The 15685-nt window shown below is 50.2% G+C and overlaps 1 protein-coding gene across 2 annotated transcripts in view; it reads right to left on the reverse strand.

Moving 5' to 3' along the window:
• Nucleotides 1–11599, reverse strand: part of MFN2 (mitofusin 2) — a 28253-nt gene extending 16654 nt beyond the window's left edge. For both annotated transcript variants that reach the window (XM_061184942.1, XM_061184941.1), the window contains exons 1-4: nucleotides 11366–11599; nucleotides 10000–10135; nucleotides 5153–5331; nucleotides 904–1039 (exon numbers count right to left, since the gene is read on the reverse strand). In XM_061184942.1, the coding sequence (XP_061040925.1) occupies nucleotides 904–1039; nucleotides 5153–5327 (311 nt within the window). In that variant the 5' untranslated portion in view covers nucleotides 5328–5331; nucleotides 10000–10135; nucleotides 11366–11599. The remainder of the gene's footprint in view (nucleotides 1–903; nucleotides 1040–5152; nucleotides 5332–9999; nucleotides 10136–11365) is intronic.
• Nucleotides 11600–15685: the final 4086 nt, after the last annotated feature.

Genomic DNA, 15685 nt, shown 5'->3' on the forward strand with positions numbered 1-15685 from the left:
TATGGGAAACAATATGGTGGGTAGTTCCTCAAAAAATTAAAAACAGGGGACTTCCCTGGCAGTCCAGTGGTTAGGACTCTGAGCTTCCACTGCAAGGAGCACAGGTTGGCACGGGTTCAATCCCTGGTCGGGGAACTAAGATCCCGCATGCCGTGCAGCACGGCCAAAAAAAAAATTTTTTTTAAACAGAATGATCATATGGTCCAGCAATTCCACCTCTGGGTATATTCCCAAAAGAATTGAAAGCAGGGTCTCAAACAGATATTTGTACACCCACGTTCATAGCAGCATTATTCACAAAAGCCAGAAAGTGGAAGCAACAAGTGTCCATCATGGATGAATGGATAAACACGATATGGTATATACGTACAATGGAATACTGCTCAGCCTTAAAAAGGAAGGTATTCTGACAAATGCTGCAACATGGATGATTCTAGAGGACATTATGCTGAGTGAAAGAAGCCAGTCACAAAAAGACAAATACTGTGTGATCCCAGTTACCTGAGGCACCTCAAGTAGTCAGACTCATAGAGACAGGAAGGAGAATGGTGGTTGCCGGGGGGGGTGGAGAGGGGAACAGGAGTTGTTACTTAACGGGCAGAGTCTCAATTTTCCAAGGGGAAGAAGTTCTGGAGATCGATGGTGGCGATGGTTGTACAACAATGTGAATGTATTTAACAAAACTGAACCGTACACTTAAGAATGGTTACGATGGTAAATTTTACGTTATGTGTATTTAACCACAGTTAAAAATAAAGAAATAAGAAGGACAGCACTGAACTCTGAAGCATGCCAGCTGCTTCTCTGCCTTGGGGCCCTCAGGCTGCGATCCCACACAAAGTGCCTGCCTCCCTGCCTGCCCCCAGCTGGGAAGAAAGAAGGTATGAGGGCTTTGAGACTCACCGGCCAAAAAAAGCCACTTTCATGTGCCGCCGGGCCAGCACCTCGCTGATGCCCCTCACTTTGGACAGGTAACCTCTGACGTCCAGAACCTGTTCTTCTGTCGTAACAGGGTCCAGTTCCGCATTCCTGTAGGTGTCTGGAGGTGGAGATTGAAAATGGCTCACCCCATGGTCAGAGTTCCACAGTCACAAGTCTAGAAGGCAGAGTCCACCACCACGGCTCCCTGCTACTCCCTACTGTGGGCCACAGTGCAGTTAAGAACACGGCTTGGGGGACTTCCCTGGCGGTCCAGTGGTTAAGACTCCAAGCTTCCACTGCAGGGGGTGTGGGTTCGATCCTTGGTGGGAGGACTAAGATCCCGCAGGCCGCGCAGCCAAAAAAAAAAAAAGAACACAGCTTGGGAGCAAGACTGCCTGGGTTCCAGTGCAAGAAGCGCTGGCTCTTACCTCTTCCTGACTCTTTGTGACCCCAGGCAAATGAACCTTCCTGGTCTTAGTTTCCTCACCCTTAAAACACAGATAACAACAGTACCTACTTCATGTGACTAGTGAAAGGATTAAATGGATTAAAACACAAAATCGCTAAGAATGGGGGCCGGTACCTAATGAAGTTATATGTTTTTTACTTAACAAATACTTACCAAGTTCTCACTATATGCCAGACACTGTTCTGATCACTTTTCTTTTTTTTTTTTTAATTTTTATTTTATTTATTTTTGGCTGTGTTGGGTCTTCGTTGCTGCGTGCGGGCGTTCTCTAGTTGCAGCGAGCGGGGGCTACCCTGTTGTGGTGCACAGGCTTCTCATTGTAGTGGCTTCTCTTGTGGCAGAGCATGCGCTCTAGGCAAGCTGGCTTCAGCAGTTGTGGCACACGGGCTTCAGTAGTTGTGGCTCGTGGGCTCTAGAGCACGGGCTCAGTAGTTGTGGCTCAGGGGCTTAGTTGCTCCGCGGCATGCGGGATCTTCCTGGATCAGGGCTCAAACCCGTGTCCGTTGTATTGGCAGGCGGGTTCTTAACCACTGCGCCACCAGGGAAGTCCCTGATCACTTTTCAAATACGGTCTCATTTAATCCACGGCATGTACCCATCAGAGTTAGCAGATGGCAGAGCCGGGATTGGGACCGGGTCCCTGTGCACCTTCACGAGGCCCTGCCTGTTCTGGCCCCGCTCACTGCTCCAGCCAGGTCTTGGGCACCCGCTGCCTCGCATGCTGCCTCACCACATCCCCATACTCGCCACTGCTCTGGGCTTTGCTCAGTGCTTCCCCACGCCCCTCCCCCACTCTGAAGAACTAATGCACCGCCTCGGGGTGCTCTGGCTCTTTCCCACTTAGCCTGCCCTGACCACCCCTGAGTCAGGTCCCCTTGTTTATGCTCCCACAGCACCCTGTACTTCTCCTATCTTAGCCCTTATCTCACCACAGGGTAACCGCCTAGCTCACCTGTCTGCACCACCTACCAAGTGAGGTCCAAGCTGTCTGATTCCAGCACCCAGCGCTCAGCAGGTGCACAATGTTCGCTAAGCAAACAGATACTAGGATCACTGCATTGCTTCTCCCCAGGGCCCTTGACAGGCAGATGGATAACATACTATGACAGATGGGGGCAACTGAGCAAGATCCTGACCCCATCCCATCTAGTACTTACACGAGGAAGGTCATGAGCTGGCTGGACAGCAGACGGGTGTTTGCCCTTCAGCACACTCTTGCTGCAATAGACTAAATGTTTATGTGCCCCCATGTGATGACGGTATGATGGTACAGCTGACCCTTGAACAACACGGGGGTTAGGGCGCCGACTCTCCACACAGTCAAAACTCAGCATGTAATTTAGTCAGCCCTCCGTATCCACGGTTCTGCATCCACAGATTCACCCATGGATTCTGTACTACTACAGTATTTGCTATTGAAAACAATCCACATATAAGTGGATCCGCGCAGTTCAAACTCATGTTATTCGAGAGTCAACTGTATATAGAGATGGAGACCCCATGCCTGAGATTAGTGCCCTTACAAAAGAGACCCAAGGAGCTAGCCAGCCACTCCTGCCGTGTGGTTACATGTGATGATACAGAGAAAAGACAGCAGTCTAGGAAGCTGGCCCTCACCAGACACCAAATCTGCCGGTACCTTGATCTTGGGCTTCCCAGCCTCCCGAACTGTGAGAAATAAATTTTTGTTGTTTACAAGCCACCCAGTCTATGGTATTTCTGTTACAGCCTCCCAAACAGACTAAGGCACTTGTGAACCACTGGGCTGATAGGCCCCAGCACTGAGAGCACTCCCACAGCATCCAGAACACGACAAGTGCATTTCAGAGATGCCCAGTGAGCTTCCCCTGCAGCTGTTGCCACGAAAGGAAGTGAGCAAACCAACAAGACCTCCCCCATCCACTGGCCACCCCCTACTCAGACCCATCAACATTCTTCCCTTATGTGGGCACCTGGGTGTGGCCTTTGGAATGCGCCCCGGAGGAAGCTGGCTCTTAAGCCTGTGGCTACATTCAAAAGAAACAGGCAGTACGCCAACAAGCTCTTGTTACCTGCCCTTTAGAGAACAGTCCCAAGGCAGTAGCCATCCCCTTCCCTAGCCAGGACAACCCCAAATACATATCAGGATTGCTCCAGTGCTTTCCCTCCTAGTCCCCCAATACGAGAGGCTTCATATTTCCCCAAAAGGGAAACCAAAACACCCACTCCGGATGCCGTCACACAAACACCTTCATTATTAATTAAGCCGGTGTTCGTCCACAGAACCATCTGAGTGAGTCAGAGCATCACAGAGGGTTAGTCTGGGCTCCGGCGGGACAGGGCCGTGGTCTGTCCCATCTCTGCAGGCACAGGGCCAGGCACACCAGAACTATTGCTAAACAAACAGATAATAAACTGGAATAATTACAACCACCAATCTGATAACCTTGAAATTCAGATTTTTAAATTTAACAAATACTTTGGGAACGCCTCTCTTGCTTCAAGCACCACGCTGAGGGCAGGGCATAAAGAGTCCATTCTTAGTCCATTCGGGCTGCTCGAACAAAATACCATGACTGGGTGGCTTAGACACAACAGAAATGTATCGCTCACGGTGCAGGTGGCTGGAAGTCTCGGATCAGGGTGCCAGCCTGGTCAGGTGAGGGCCCTCTTCCAGGTGGCAGATTTCTTGTTGTATCCTCACGTGGCGGAAGGGGGCGAGGGAGCTTTGTGGGGTCTCTTTTATAAGAGCATTAATCTCATTCATGAGGGCTCCACCCTCATGATATAATCCCCTCCCAAAGGCCCTACATCCTAACACCAACACTTTGGGCCTCAGGATTCCAACATGTGAACATGGAGGGACAAACATTTACACCATAGTACTGGAACTATTGCCTTTCTTTAAAGGGAGCCTAAAGTAGCAGCCTGACATGTAACCCAACCAGAAGCCAAGGTGCTCCAGTGGAAAGCAGAGAGTGGAGAGCAGTGTGTCCCAGGGGCATTCCCATTGAACTTTTAGGGTTCTGCAGACTAGAATTTGGAAACCCCTGGTCTCACCTGAGCCCCTCTTTCACAAATGAGGAAACCAAGGACAGATAAGATTCAACTACTGGGTCTTCACTGACAATCCCAGGACCTGGAGCCAAGGTGTGCCTTCTAGAGAGGGAGTCTGAGAAGCCAGTGGCTGGAGTTGGCGCTCAGACCTAGTGGGGCCCTGGGAACCAGTCCTTCCCTGCTGACAGAGCAGGGATTAGAGGTTGGGCTCAAATTAGTAACTAGAGGAAAAGGTACTGGTGACACAAGTTTCTTATTCATAGTCCTGTTGTCTAAAAATATCAGTGAGAGAACACCCTGGTCAGGAACAACCAACACCCGGACAGTGCCGGGACTGATGGCAGCCAGACCGGGCCAAGGAAAACACCTGGGCTTTGGAGTCAGAGACACCTGGGTAAAGGCTACTGTGTCACTTACAAGGTATCAAACAACTCTCAAAACCTCAATCTGCTTGTCTCTTAGATGAGGATACGATTCACCTACCCCTCGTGACTAAATGGAACAGAGTTCGTAGAATTCTTCAATGATAGGTCCCTTGTTTTCCTGGCCCAATCTCCCCGGAGTCCAATTCCGCATGATTCCGAGAGCAGAGCACCGCTGAAGGTGACAACCCATCTGGTCATGAGCTCCTCAAGAGCAGGGCTGTACCTCCCCATCCCCAAATCCTGCCACCTAAATACTGAAGCTGACAGGAGTGGGCCTGGCTGAGTGCGTTGCCTGTCTCACCTTCAAGGAAGGCAGCGCTCTCCTGGATGTAGGCCCCCAGCTGCTCAAAAATGCCATTGATCTTCTTCTTGGCGGTGACAAAGTGCTTGAGCGGGGAAGCATTCACTTCAGCCATGTGTCTCTTATCCTTCTTGACTGTGATGATGGAGTTGCATCGAGAGAAGAGCAGGGACATTGCGCTGCAAGAGAAAGAAGACACGTGAGTGAACCCAGGGACACCCAGCTCAGGACATTCTGCTGGGGTGTAGCGGGGTGCAGCAGGGGGACGGGCACCAGCTCAAGGGTCCATCCAGAACATGGGCCCTCCAGGACTAGATCAGGGACAGCAAGATCAGAACCAGCACCTCAAGAGTAGGAAGGGACCACTTGGGCCAGTCTCCATGTCACACAGTGTGGGCACCCAGGGCCCTGAGCTCAGGCCTAGCGCTGGCTGTTCCCTGCCTGGTGAACAGGGACAGGCCTGCCCTCCCCATCTCAGAGGGAGACAGAGGGGAACCACAAGGTAACACATAGAGAAGCCCTCCTCCTAGCCTTATGCAGAAAAGAGTGACAGAAATCTCACTTATTTCCTATACATCAGCCTCCTGAGAAAAAGCACTGAATATTGAAAGCAGTGAAAGCATAGTGACACTCAAGGTCAGGCACTCCCACCACCCTGCCCTGGCTACTCTGCTGCCCAGTCCTGATGGCCCTAATTCCTAACAGGTTTTCGTTTTTTGTTTTTATTTATGGTTGCTGGGGAGGGGTGGAGGAGTGGATGGCAAGGAAGGGTGATCTTCAAATGAGAGAGGTCTACTTCTACAATTTACTTAAAAACGTTTACTGTTCTCTTTCATTATAAATGTGTACACTGTAGAAAATGTGGAAACTACAGGAAAAAAAAATCCACAACCCCACCATTCTGTGACAGGCACTATTAACATTTGCTTATCATCACGGTCTGTTTTTGTGTGGGTAGCTCTCCTGCTCTTATTCAATCCCACGCACATCTTTGCAGGCTCTTTTTCTTCACATGGCAATAACATGCGAGGGGCCATGAGGCTTAACTCCAAAGCCCTAGAGATCTTTGCTCAAAGTCAAAAGAGGGAGACAGACCAGAGAAGGCAGTCCCCAGATGTGGCTGCGCATCCCTGGATCGTTCCTCAGAGTTCCCAGCTCGCACAGTGCCATTTCTTCAGCAGAGCCCTCAGACGCTGGGACGTCACAGGGAAAAGGCCTTTCTGAGGATGAGGGGAGTGTGCACAGCTGTGTGTGCCCGGTTCTGCCCTCCTCAACACTCAGCAATTTCTTGTCGGCCCCTCCCCCCCAGCCACCCTAATCACACCGCTCTCCACCAGACCCGGCACTCGCTCTAGCTGGGAAATGACAGCGCACTGCCCACAAGTGAACATACACGAGAAACTGCCAAAGCGTGTTGAACCAGTTCCTGAGAAGCAGAAAGAACATCTGGAACAAATGCATAACAACTGAAAAGTGGCCCTTAGGAACTAACCATCCCAAAGGGTGGGCAGAAACAGAGGCCCACAGGGAAAGGGGGACCCACAGGTTTTGCCTAAACCTACCAATTATTTTGCACTGTTCATGATTTCTGGGGAGATGAGAGAGGAAAGTGAGTGTGTGTCCTTCCTCCCCAGGAATATGCCACAGATGGGAGATTTTCTAAGCATGGAGCCCATGTGTCAAGGGCTGAAATAAGAAAGACAGCAGAGCTCTGAGAAGGGGAACTAGGAAGAAAATACCACTGGCTCCTCCAAAGCAGAAAAGGAGAGTACATTGAAATCAGGCTTACTGTGGCCCAGCAGGAAAGACTCTTAGAGAAACAAGGGATGTGTGTAAGCAGAAGAGGAAAGTCACCGAAAGGAGAACTGGGTCTGGGATGGCATGATGTAGCTAGCATTATAGATAGATTCTGGAATCAGACAGAGCTGGGTTCAAATCGTGACTGTACTATTTCTCAGCTGTTTAAACCTCAGATGCTTGGATTCGTCACATGTACAAGCATGATATCACGTAGACCGTGAGAAGATTAAAGATGACATGGCACGAACTCTAAGGTAGTTTTACATGTTATAAAACAACAAGAGTAATAAACTCCACCAGCAAGATCACAAGACTTTCCCTTGGAATAGCCAGCCTTCAGGGGAGGGCAGAGGCAACTCCACCACCCCACAGCTGCCCGACGGCTGCCATGGGGATCGAGGACACAGGTCAGCTCAGGGGTGAGGCTCAGCAGTGCCCCGCCCCAGAAGTGACTTGCTTGCAGGCAGCAAGTTCTCAGAGATCAGCTGGGCTTTTAGAAGCAAGTGCTTTCAAATTCTGGTCATTGTTTTCAAGTCCAAAGGGTATGACACCAAAGACGTTAGTGTTCAGTAAATGCAAGATTTAAAAGCATACACACTAGTTAAAGCTTAGTGCTTCAAGGTTACCTGGTCTGCTCAGAGTGCAGCCCATCCAGGCGCTGCCCTGCTCTCACACTCCCCAGCCTGCGGCTGCACGTCCCGAACCGCCAACCCCTCCAAACTGCTTTCTCTGCCTCTGTTCGTGCCTGAGCTGAGATTCCATGTTTGTGTTACACATGCTGCTTTCAGCCTGGAATCATCTTTCCTTATTCTCCCGTTTGGCCTATTCCTCCTGTCCTTCTAGACCCAACTCTAGTGTCACCCCCTCCATGAAGCCTTCCTTGACATCTCTGTGGAGGCCATGCAACCTTACCAGACTTTTGGCTTTTTTTTTTTTGTCATACTTTCTCCCTGTCTAATCTGTGAGCTTCTAGAAAGCCAGTCTCTAATACAGAGCAGTGACCTATTTCCATTTCTACTTTCCTCCTCTACAACAGTAAGAGACATGGTTTGAGATAGTGAATGCCCCTAAAGGGGATTACCTTCCTACTCTTCCAATCCTGGAATACATATATTTACTTTTTTCTTAAAAAGCAGCCTTTGGCTAAGCATCTGCTTCTTAGTATTTGGAGTTCAGTGAGTCAAGAGAGTTAAACAAATCTTTCAGATTCCAGAATGTAATGCTTCCAAAGAGCAAGCTGGGCATACATACGTGCACAAACGGACCACAGTTGCAAATACACACACACAAGCCAAGATAGGGCCCCAGCTATCTTGGGGTTCCACCTGCTGGCTTCCTATGCTTCTAGAGCTGGGGGAAACAGCTGGTTCCTGTTCCTCCTCTGGAAAGCCCTGACAGCCCCTACTTCACCGCAGGGCTCACAGCAGGCATGCAGAGCCAGTCCCCCAAGCACAGCTGGGGCAGAGTTGAGCTCCGGTATCAGCTATACACTAAGTGGCACGCTTCAAGCTGTTGTGACCGCCTCAAAGTGCTCTTGAGGTCATGGTTTCAGAGAGTTTACGGCAGCATTTCCCAAAGCGTGGTCCACAAAACTGCAGTGGACAAAAATGATTCCATAGCAGAATCAATTTGTAAAACACTATATGCTACAGTCCCCCTACACTGGAGTACACGAGCACAGCAAAGACTTTGGGAAGGAAGGCCTGTTTAACTGTATTTAACGCAGCATTTCACAAATTTATCTGAAGAAACCCTTCTTCTACGTCACAGTTTTTAAAACTCTGACGGTCATACTTTGGGAAAAGCCTCATTCATCCTAGTAGTCTCCCACTCCCACCCCAAAAAAGTGCTGGGGGCACAATATTAACAGATATTAACCTAAGACCAGAACCAAACCTAATTCTAAACTGAACCCATCAGGGACTTTCCTGGCGGTCCAGTGGTTAAGACTCCATGCTCCCAGCGCAGGGGCATGGGTTCAATCCCTGGTCAGGGAACTAAGATCCTGCATAATGCAGCCAAAAAAAAAAAAAATTAAACAGCTATTAGCACTCCCAGGTACTGAAAAGCTCTGCCTCAACCTAGGCTATTAGTTAAGGAGGATTAAGTGCCTTGGGTATAGGGATAGCAACAGCAAAATTCACCACAAGGTGTGTCTGGATCCCAGGCACAGTCCCTGAATCCACACCACCTCTTTACCCAGTTTCATGCACAGCAACTCCTAGCAGGGAAAATAAAATGGATCCACGGACTGTCTGCTGGCACAACTGGAACAGAGGAAAAGCTGAGAAACTGAAACAAAAGAGTATGCAGGGTGGGCTTCCCTGGTGGCGCAGTGGTTGAGAATCTGCCTGCCAGTGCAGGGGACACGGGTTCGAGCCCTGCTCCGGGAAGATCCCACATGCCACGGAGCAGCTGGGCCCGTGAGCCACAACTACTGAGCCTGCGCGTCTGGAGCCTGTGCTCCACAACAAGAGAGGCCGCGATAGTGAGAGGCCCGTGCACCACGATGAAGAGTGGCCCCCACTCACCACAACTAGAGAAAGCCCTCGCACAGAAACGAAGACCCAACACAGCCATAAAAATAAATAAATAAATAAATAAATTTAAAAGTAAAATCACAGGTTTAAAAAATGGCAACTGTTAAAAAAAAAAAAAAAGAGTATGCAGGGTAAAGGGGCAGAGTAGACTCTTAGAAGAGTTGTGATAAGGAGCCAACGAACCAACTTCTGCTGGGCAGAGAGGGGGAGGGAGGAGCCGGCACAGCAGAGAACAGACGAGGGAGATAGAGACTCATTCTTCAGGGAGCCCAGAGATCCCAGCCACTTTCTGAACAGTCAATCTTTAAACGGGCTCTCTCGGCAACCAGTGAAATCCTCCATGGAAGGTGAAAGGAACTACAGTTCTTTCCAACATGGGCTGGAACGCTCCAGCTCTGCGCAGCGATGACCCCATCCAAGAGACTTGCTGCTGGATGGCCAGCAGAGTACACCCCTTTCCACTCCACCCAGATCCAGGGTGCCAGATGTCACAGCCACCCCACTTACTTTATGGATGGTGAGAGACCTTCACAGGGTGGGCATCATGGACATGGCTGGGGTCAAAAAGACGAAAAGAATCTGAGTTCTCCTCTGTCCTGTCTCAGGTTGAGATTGGCTTCTGATTGTGTTGACTCCACCAATTCTGAGTTATTGGAAAGGAAAAGGGACATGTCAACAGGGCAGGAAAAAAAAAAAAAAAAAAAAGATGCCAAAGAAGTCTAATCAGGTTTAAAAGCCAAACAAACTCATCCCTGAGGGAAGCTTACTCACTGAGGTATTGGAGTGGTATGTGAGGAAGTGCCCTGGGGAAAAACACAACACACAGGTGTGAGGCCAAGCCCGGGTGTGCACAAACACGTGTTCAGACATGTGCTGGTGAGAAGCAGGGACCCTGGTAAAGGCACATCCAGAGGGGTGAGAGGAGGGGGCAGAACGAAGTCAAGGACTGGGCTTGAGGACTGTGGCACGGAGGATTAGAGACGGGAAGGTGGAGTTGAGAGAGAGAAGTGGAACTTACTGAAAGCCTCTATCTGCCAGATGCTGTAAAATATCTTACTTAATTCTCAATTCCATGGTGCAAAGAGAGGCTTGGAATACTTATGAGATTAATGGACTGCTAGTTAAGTGGCCAAGCTGGGAACTGAGATATCACCTCCCGTTGACTGTAAAGCTCACTTATTTTCAATTATGGGAAGCTGCCTTACCCGACCCTTGGGGATGGGAAGGGTGACAGTCAGAGCCCTTTTCTGGGAGGAGAGAAAGAGAGTAAATAGAGAAATTAAAGAAACAGGGCAATCAAGGCTTACAACAGACGGGAATGGGCAGTTTTGGCTTCAAGCATCCAAGCAGCTAATTATTCGACATTTTCTGTCTACCCTCTGTGTGTGTGTGCTAGGCGCTAGAGTTAGAGATGGATAAAAAACAGTCCCTGCCCTCAAGGGGGCTTACCGTCCACTGAGACGCCAAACAAGAGACAACTGTGCGAGAGCAAGAAATGCCCAAATTTGGGGAAGTCAGAGCAGGGCGCCTACGGTGATGAACGTAGGCACCTATCATGTGCTGAATAAGTGCTGGCAAATACAGAGAACTGGATGAGAAATGGGGAAAGAGCAGGGGTGGGATGTGGTGGTGAAGGGTGAGAAAGCGGGGGTGACAAGAAGCCTCAGGGGACCCCACTCCCGAGTCCCGCGTCCCGCCCCCTCCTGTCAGGGCCGCTGAGGGCCCGGCGGCGAGGCCGGAGCGTGGGGACGCCCGCCGGCCCGGATCCTGAGTCCCCGGGAACCCGGCGTCCCACAGGCCCACGCCGGGGTACTCAGGACTCGCCGTGCTGGCCCGGGCCGGGCCCCACCACCGGACGCGCTCGCCCTCTCACCTTCACCTTCCCGGTCTCCCGGCGGCCATCATAACCCCTACGTCACCAACACGCTCCCCCCGGGGACAGGCGGGAGGAGGAGGCAGGACGCGCGCGTCACCAGCCGCCGCAGGTTCGCCGTTCTGGTCCCAGTGAGTCGGTGGACTCCGAGCTCAGCAGGTTCCACCCTACTAACCCTTATGGGTCAGGGGTCAGCTGTCTCAGCCCCTGGAGAGGCGCCTCAGCGATCTTATTCACCGCCCAGGCGTCCCAGGCCGATGACGTAAATTTCGGGACTCCCGCTGCATCATGGGGGCTGTAGTTCCGCCAGGCGCCTGTAAGGGCTGGGGTGGGCGGGGCCACGAGCTGTCAAGGGGAAAAGAAACCAAGGGCGTGGATTAGAGGTTCCCGCTCTTTCGTTTGTTGCCCCAGAGCCTGACCCCAAGGACCCTGTCTGCTCTGGAATCCAAGCTTGCGTTTGGTAATTTTAAACAAGAGCTCTCAAGAGGAAGACAGGAAGCAAGCCTGGGCCTGCCGCCCTTCAACTGACTTTGAGGAAGTAAGAACAGCAACAGTCCCTGAGTAGGCTACCTAACATACATCGTTTTGACCTTCACAGCGGTCCCAGTTGGCTCAGAGGGGAGATTACCCCAGCTCACATATGGCAGCTTACTAGGCCTCATTATGTGCCAGGCACTGGGACACCACAGTAAACAGGCTCCTGAGGGCCTCAACAACAGCAGGGAAGGCTCCAAGCGTGCGCTCTCAGGTATGGTACCCCCCAGCCATGTGTGCTACGAGCTCCTGAAATGTGGCCAGTGCAAGCTGAGATGTGTAAGACTTGGTAAGAAAAGGAATGTAAACAATCTCATTGATATTTTTGTATTGTAAAATGATAGTATTTTGGATAAATTGTGTTAAATAAAATATATTACTAAAATGAAGTTCACCTGTCCATTTTACTGTTTAAAATGTGGCTACTAAAAAATCTAAAATTACATAAATGGCTCGCTGTGATATTGTGGTTTATAATAAGAACTATATATTTGGTCTTTGTCCACTGTGCCTGGCACAGAGCTCCTAAAGCCCTGGTAATTACCTATATAAGAGCCATAGGGGCATCTTTTGTCATAATATTTAGTTTTGTCCTCAGTTTCTGAAACAGCTTCAGAGCTATTCAAATAAAGGTGAAATGAGTGTCTTTTTGTTATTCACAGCTTTCAACCACACCTGAGTTTATGTTAATGAGACAACTTTTGGGAAACTCCTAAAGATTGGGGCCGGTTGCCAGGGGAACCCAACCACGTGATTAGAGGGTTGCAACTTTCAGCCTCACCACCCCTCTCAACCTCCTGAGAGAGGAGTTGGAGATTGACTTGATCACTAATGGCCAATGATTTAATTAACCATGCCTATATTCTCAGTGAAAGAAATGTTCTTGTCCCATGGCAGAAAGAATTCAGAGATGAGACAGGGAGGTCAAGAAAGTAAATTGAGTATTTATTTATTTAAGCAAAAGTACGCTCTCAAAGGGAGAGTGGGCAGACAGGTGAGTAGCTGCCCCGAGTTTTCTTGGCAAGCCTGTTATGTGAGGTGTACAAATGAAGGGGCGGAATATTCATTGCAGAAGGCAGGCTTGGGGATCGTGTTCCCTGATTTTCATTCCAGCTCCACCTTCCCGAGGGGAGGAGGGATTTTTTTTTTTTTTTTTTGGGAGGAGGGATTTTTGTCCTTATTTACCCTTGATTGGAAGTGTCATGGCGCCAGTGTATGATGGGCATTTCTTATCTGCAAGGCTAATTTTTATTGTAATGAGAGCATAATGAGCAAAAGGTTACATCTGGACACCGGAGATTCCCACCTTTTCCCACCTTTCTTTGTCTGCCACCCCAGGATATGTGGTTTCCTGTCAGTCTGGAGGTTCCTGCTTTTCTCTGTCTGCCTGTGGACCCCAAGATGCATGGTTTCCTGCCATCTGGCCTGTGCTCCCCTTTCTCTGCTCACATCTAGCTACCTGCCTGTTTTTTTGGTGTATTTTTTAAAAAATAATTAATTAATTGATTAATTTTATTTTTGGCTGCGTTGGGTCTTCGTCGCTGCGTGTGGGCTTTCGCTAGTTGCGGCGAGCAGGGGCTACTCTTCGTTGCGGTGCGTGGGCTTCTCATTGTGGTGGCTTCTCTTGTTGTGGAGCACGGGCTCTAGGTGCATGGACTTCAGTAGTTGTGGCACGTGGGCTCAGTAGTTGTGGCTCGTGGGCTCTAGAGCGCAGGCTCAGTAGTTGTGGCTCACGGGCTCAGTTGCTCCGTGGCATGTGGGATCTTCCCGGACCAGGGCTCAAGCCCATGTCCCCTGCATTGGCAGGCAGATTCTTAACCACTGCGCCACCAGGGAAGCCCTACCTGCCTGTTTTAACACCTATGTAATGAAGTCCTCATAAAAAGCCCTGAACTATGGTCCAGAGAGCTTCCAGGCTGGTAAACAAGTGGAGGTGCTGGGAGGGTGGCGTGCCCAGAAAGAGCATGGAGGGCTTCCCTGGTGGCACAGTGGTTAAGAATCTGCCTGCCAATGCAAGCGACATGGGTTTGAGCCCTGGTCCGGGAAGATCCCACATGCCGTGGAGCAGCTAAGCCCGTGCGCCACAACTACTGAGCCTGTGCTCTAGAGCCCACGAGCCACAACTACTGAGCCCATGTGCCACAACTACTGAAGCCCGCGCGCCTAGAGCCCGTGCTCCGCAACAAGAGAAGCCACTGCAGTGAGAAGCCTGAGCACCGCAACGAAGAGTAGCCCCCGCTCGCCGCAACTAGAGAAAGCCCGCGCGCAGCAACAAAGACCCAATGCAGCCAAAAATAAATAAATAAGTTTATAAAAAAAGAAACGAAAGAGCATGGAAACTCCTCACTCCTTCCCACATGCCTTGTCCTATGCATCTCCTCCATCTAGCTGTTCCTAAGTGGTATCCCTTTATAATAAACTGGTAATCTAGTAAGTAAACTGTTTTCCTGAGTTCTGTGAGCCACTCTAGTAAATTAATCAAACTTCAGGAGGGGCTCATGGGACTCTCCAATTTATAAACGGTTCTTCAGAAGCACAGGTGACAACCTGGACTTGCAATTGGCATTTGAAGTGGGGACGGTCTTGTGGGACTGAGCCCTTAACCTATGGGATCTGATGCTATCCCCAAGACAGCCTTTCTGTTTTCACTCAGAATTGGAGGACTGCTTGGTGTGGGAAAAACCCAGACACATTTGGTGACCAGAAGTGTCATTAAGTGGAGTATTGTGTGGAGTATAAGGAAAAACAATAGAGTTTTTCCTCTACACTCGGATTTGTGGTTCACATTATACAGTTGTACCTCAGTATCTGCAGGGCATTGGTTCCAGGACCCTCCCGGGACACCAAAATCCTCCAGTGCTCAGGTCCCTTACATAAAATGGCGTAGAACAGCCCCTCCACATGCAAATACGTATTTGGATAAGGAAGGCCAACATTATTCCTACTGGACTGCACTGCTTTATAACCATGGTAGAATCTTGCCTACGGACACCTCAAGAGGCAAATCGTTAGCCTCTGGACCAACCAGCTTATCAGTTCCCAGTGAGGTTGGTCAGAGGTAGCTGTCCCGCCCTTTCTGTGCTAAGTGAGCTAGTAGCCTCCCATCCTAAGAGTCAGACCCCAGACTGTGCAGCCACACTCAGACCCTGCCTCAGGGTGTGGCCAGGCCTCTGGATGTGGCACACACGGGGGCCTGTACTTGCCGCCTTGTAGAGCAGCTGTTTTCCTCCTCCAAGCTCCCTGGCCTCCCTAAGGGGACTGTCAATACTCCAAGGGCACGAAGTGAATTCCATTTCCCTTCCTCGGCAGAATCTTGCCCAAGTCAGGAGGAGGCCTGGAGGTTCTCCCCCTTAAACATCTGTCCTGTCCATTCCCTCCTGCGAGCTCTGGCCTAGGCGCTGGTCACTTGCCTGGGCTGCTGCAGGAGCCTTGGAATCCCTCCCCAGCCTCTAGTATGACTGTCCACCCAGCACCCTGCTTTCTCTCTGAAGCACTGCCTCAAGCTGTGAGGCCTCCAATGACAAGGCTCCCGTAGCTTGGCTGGTGGTGTGATTGTGGGGCTGCAGGGCAGGGGTGGGGTGCATTCGCAGGACATCTTTTCCACATTACCTATTTCTATGGTGGACATAGAATTGCATTTGTCATTCTTTTCCATGGTGGACATGAATTGCATTTGTCAACAGAAAAAGGTTAACAATGAAAAACAACCCTAAGACACACACGCACACACACACACACACACACACACACGTATAGCGCAGACCATCTCAGAAAGGACACCCAAGA

This window comes from Eubalaena glacialis, chromosome 3 (genome assembly GCF_028564815.1).
Source record: "Eubalaena glacialis isolate mEubGla1 chromosome 3, mEubGla1.1.hap2.+ XY, whole genome shotgun sequence".
Taxonomy (NCBI): Eukaryota; Metazoa; Chordata; class Mammalia; order Artiodactyla; family Balaenidae; genus Eubalaena; species Eubalaena glacialis.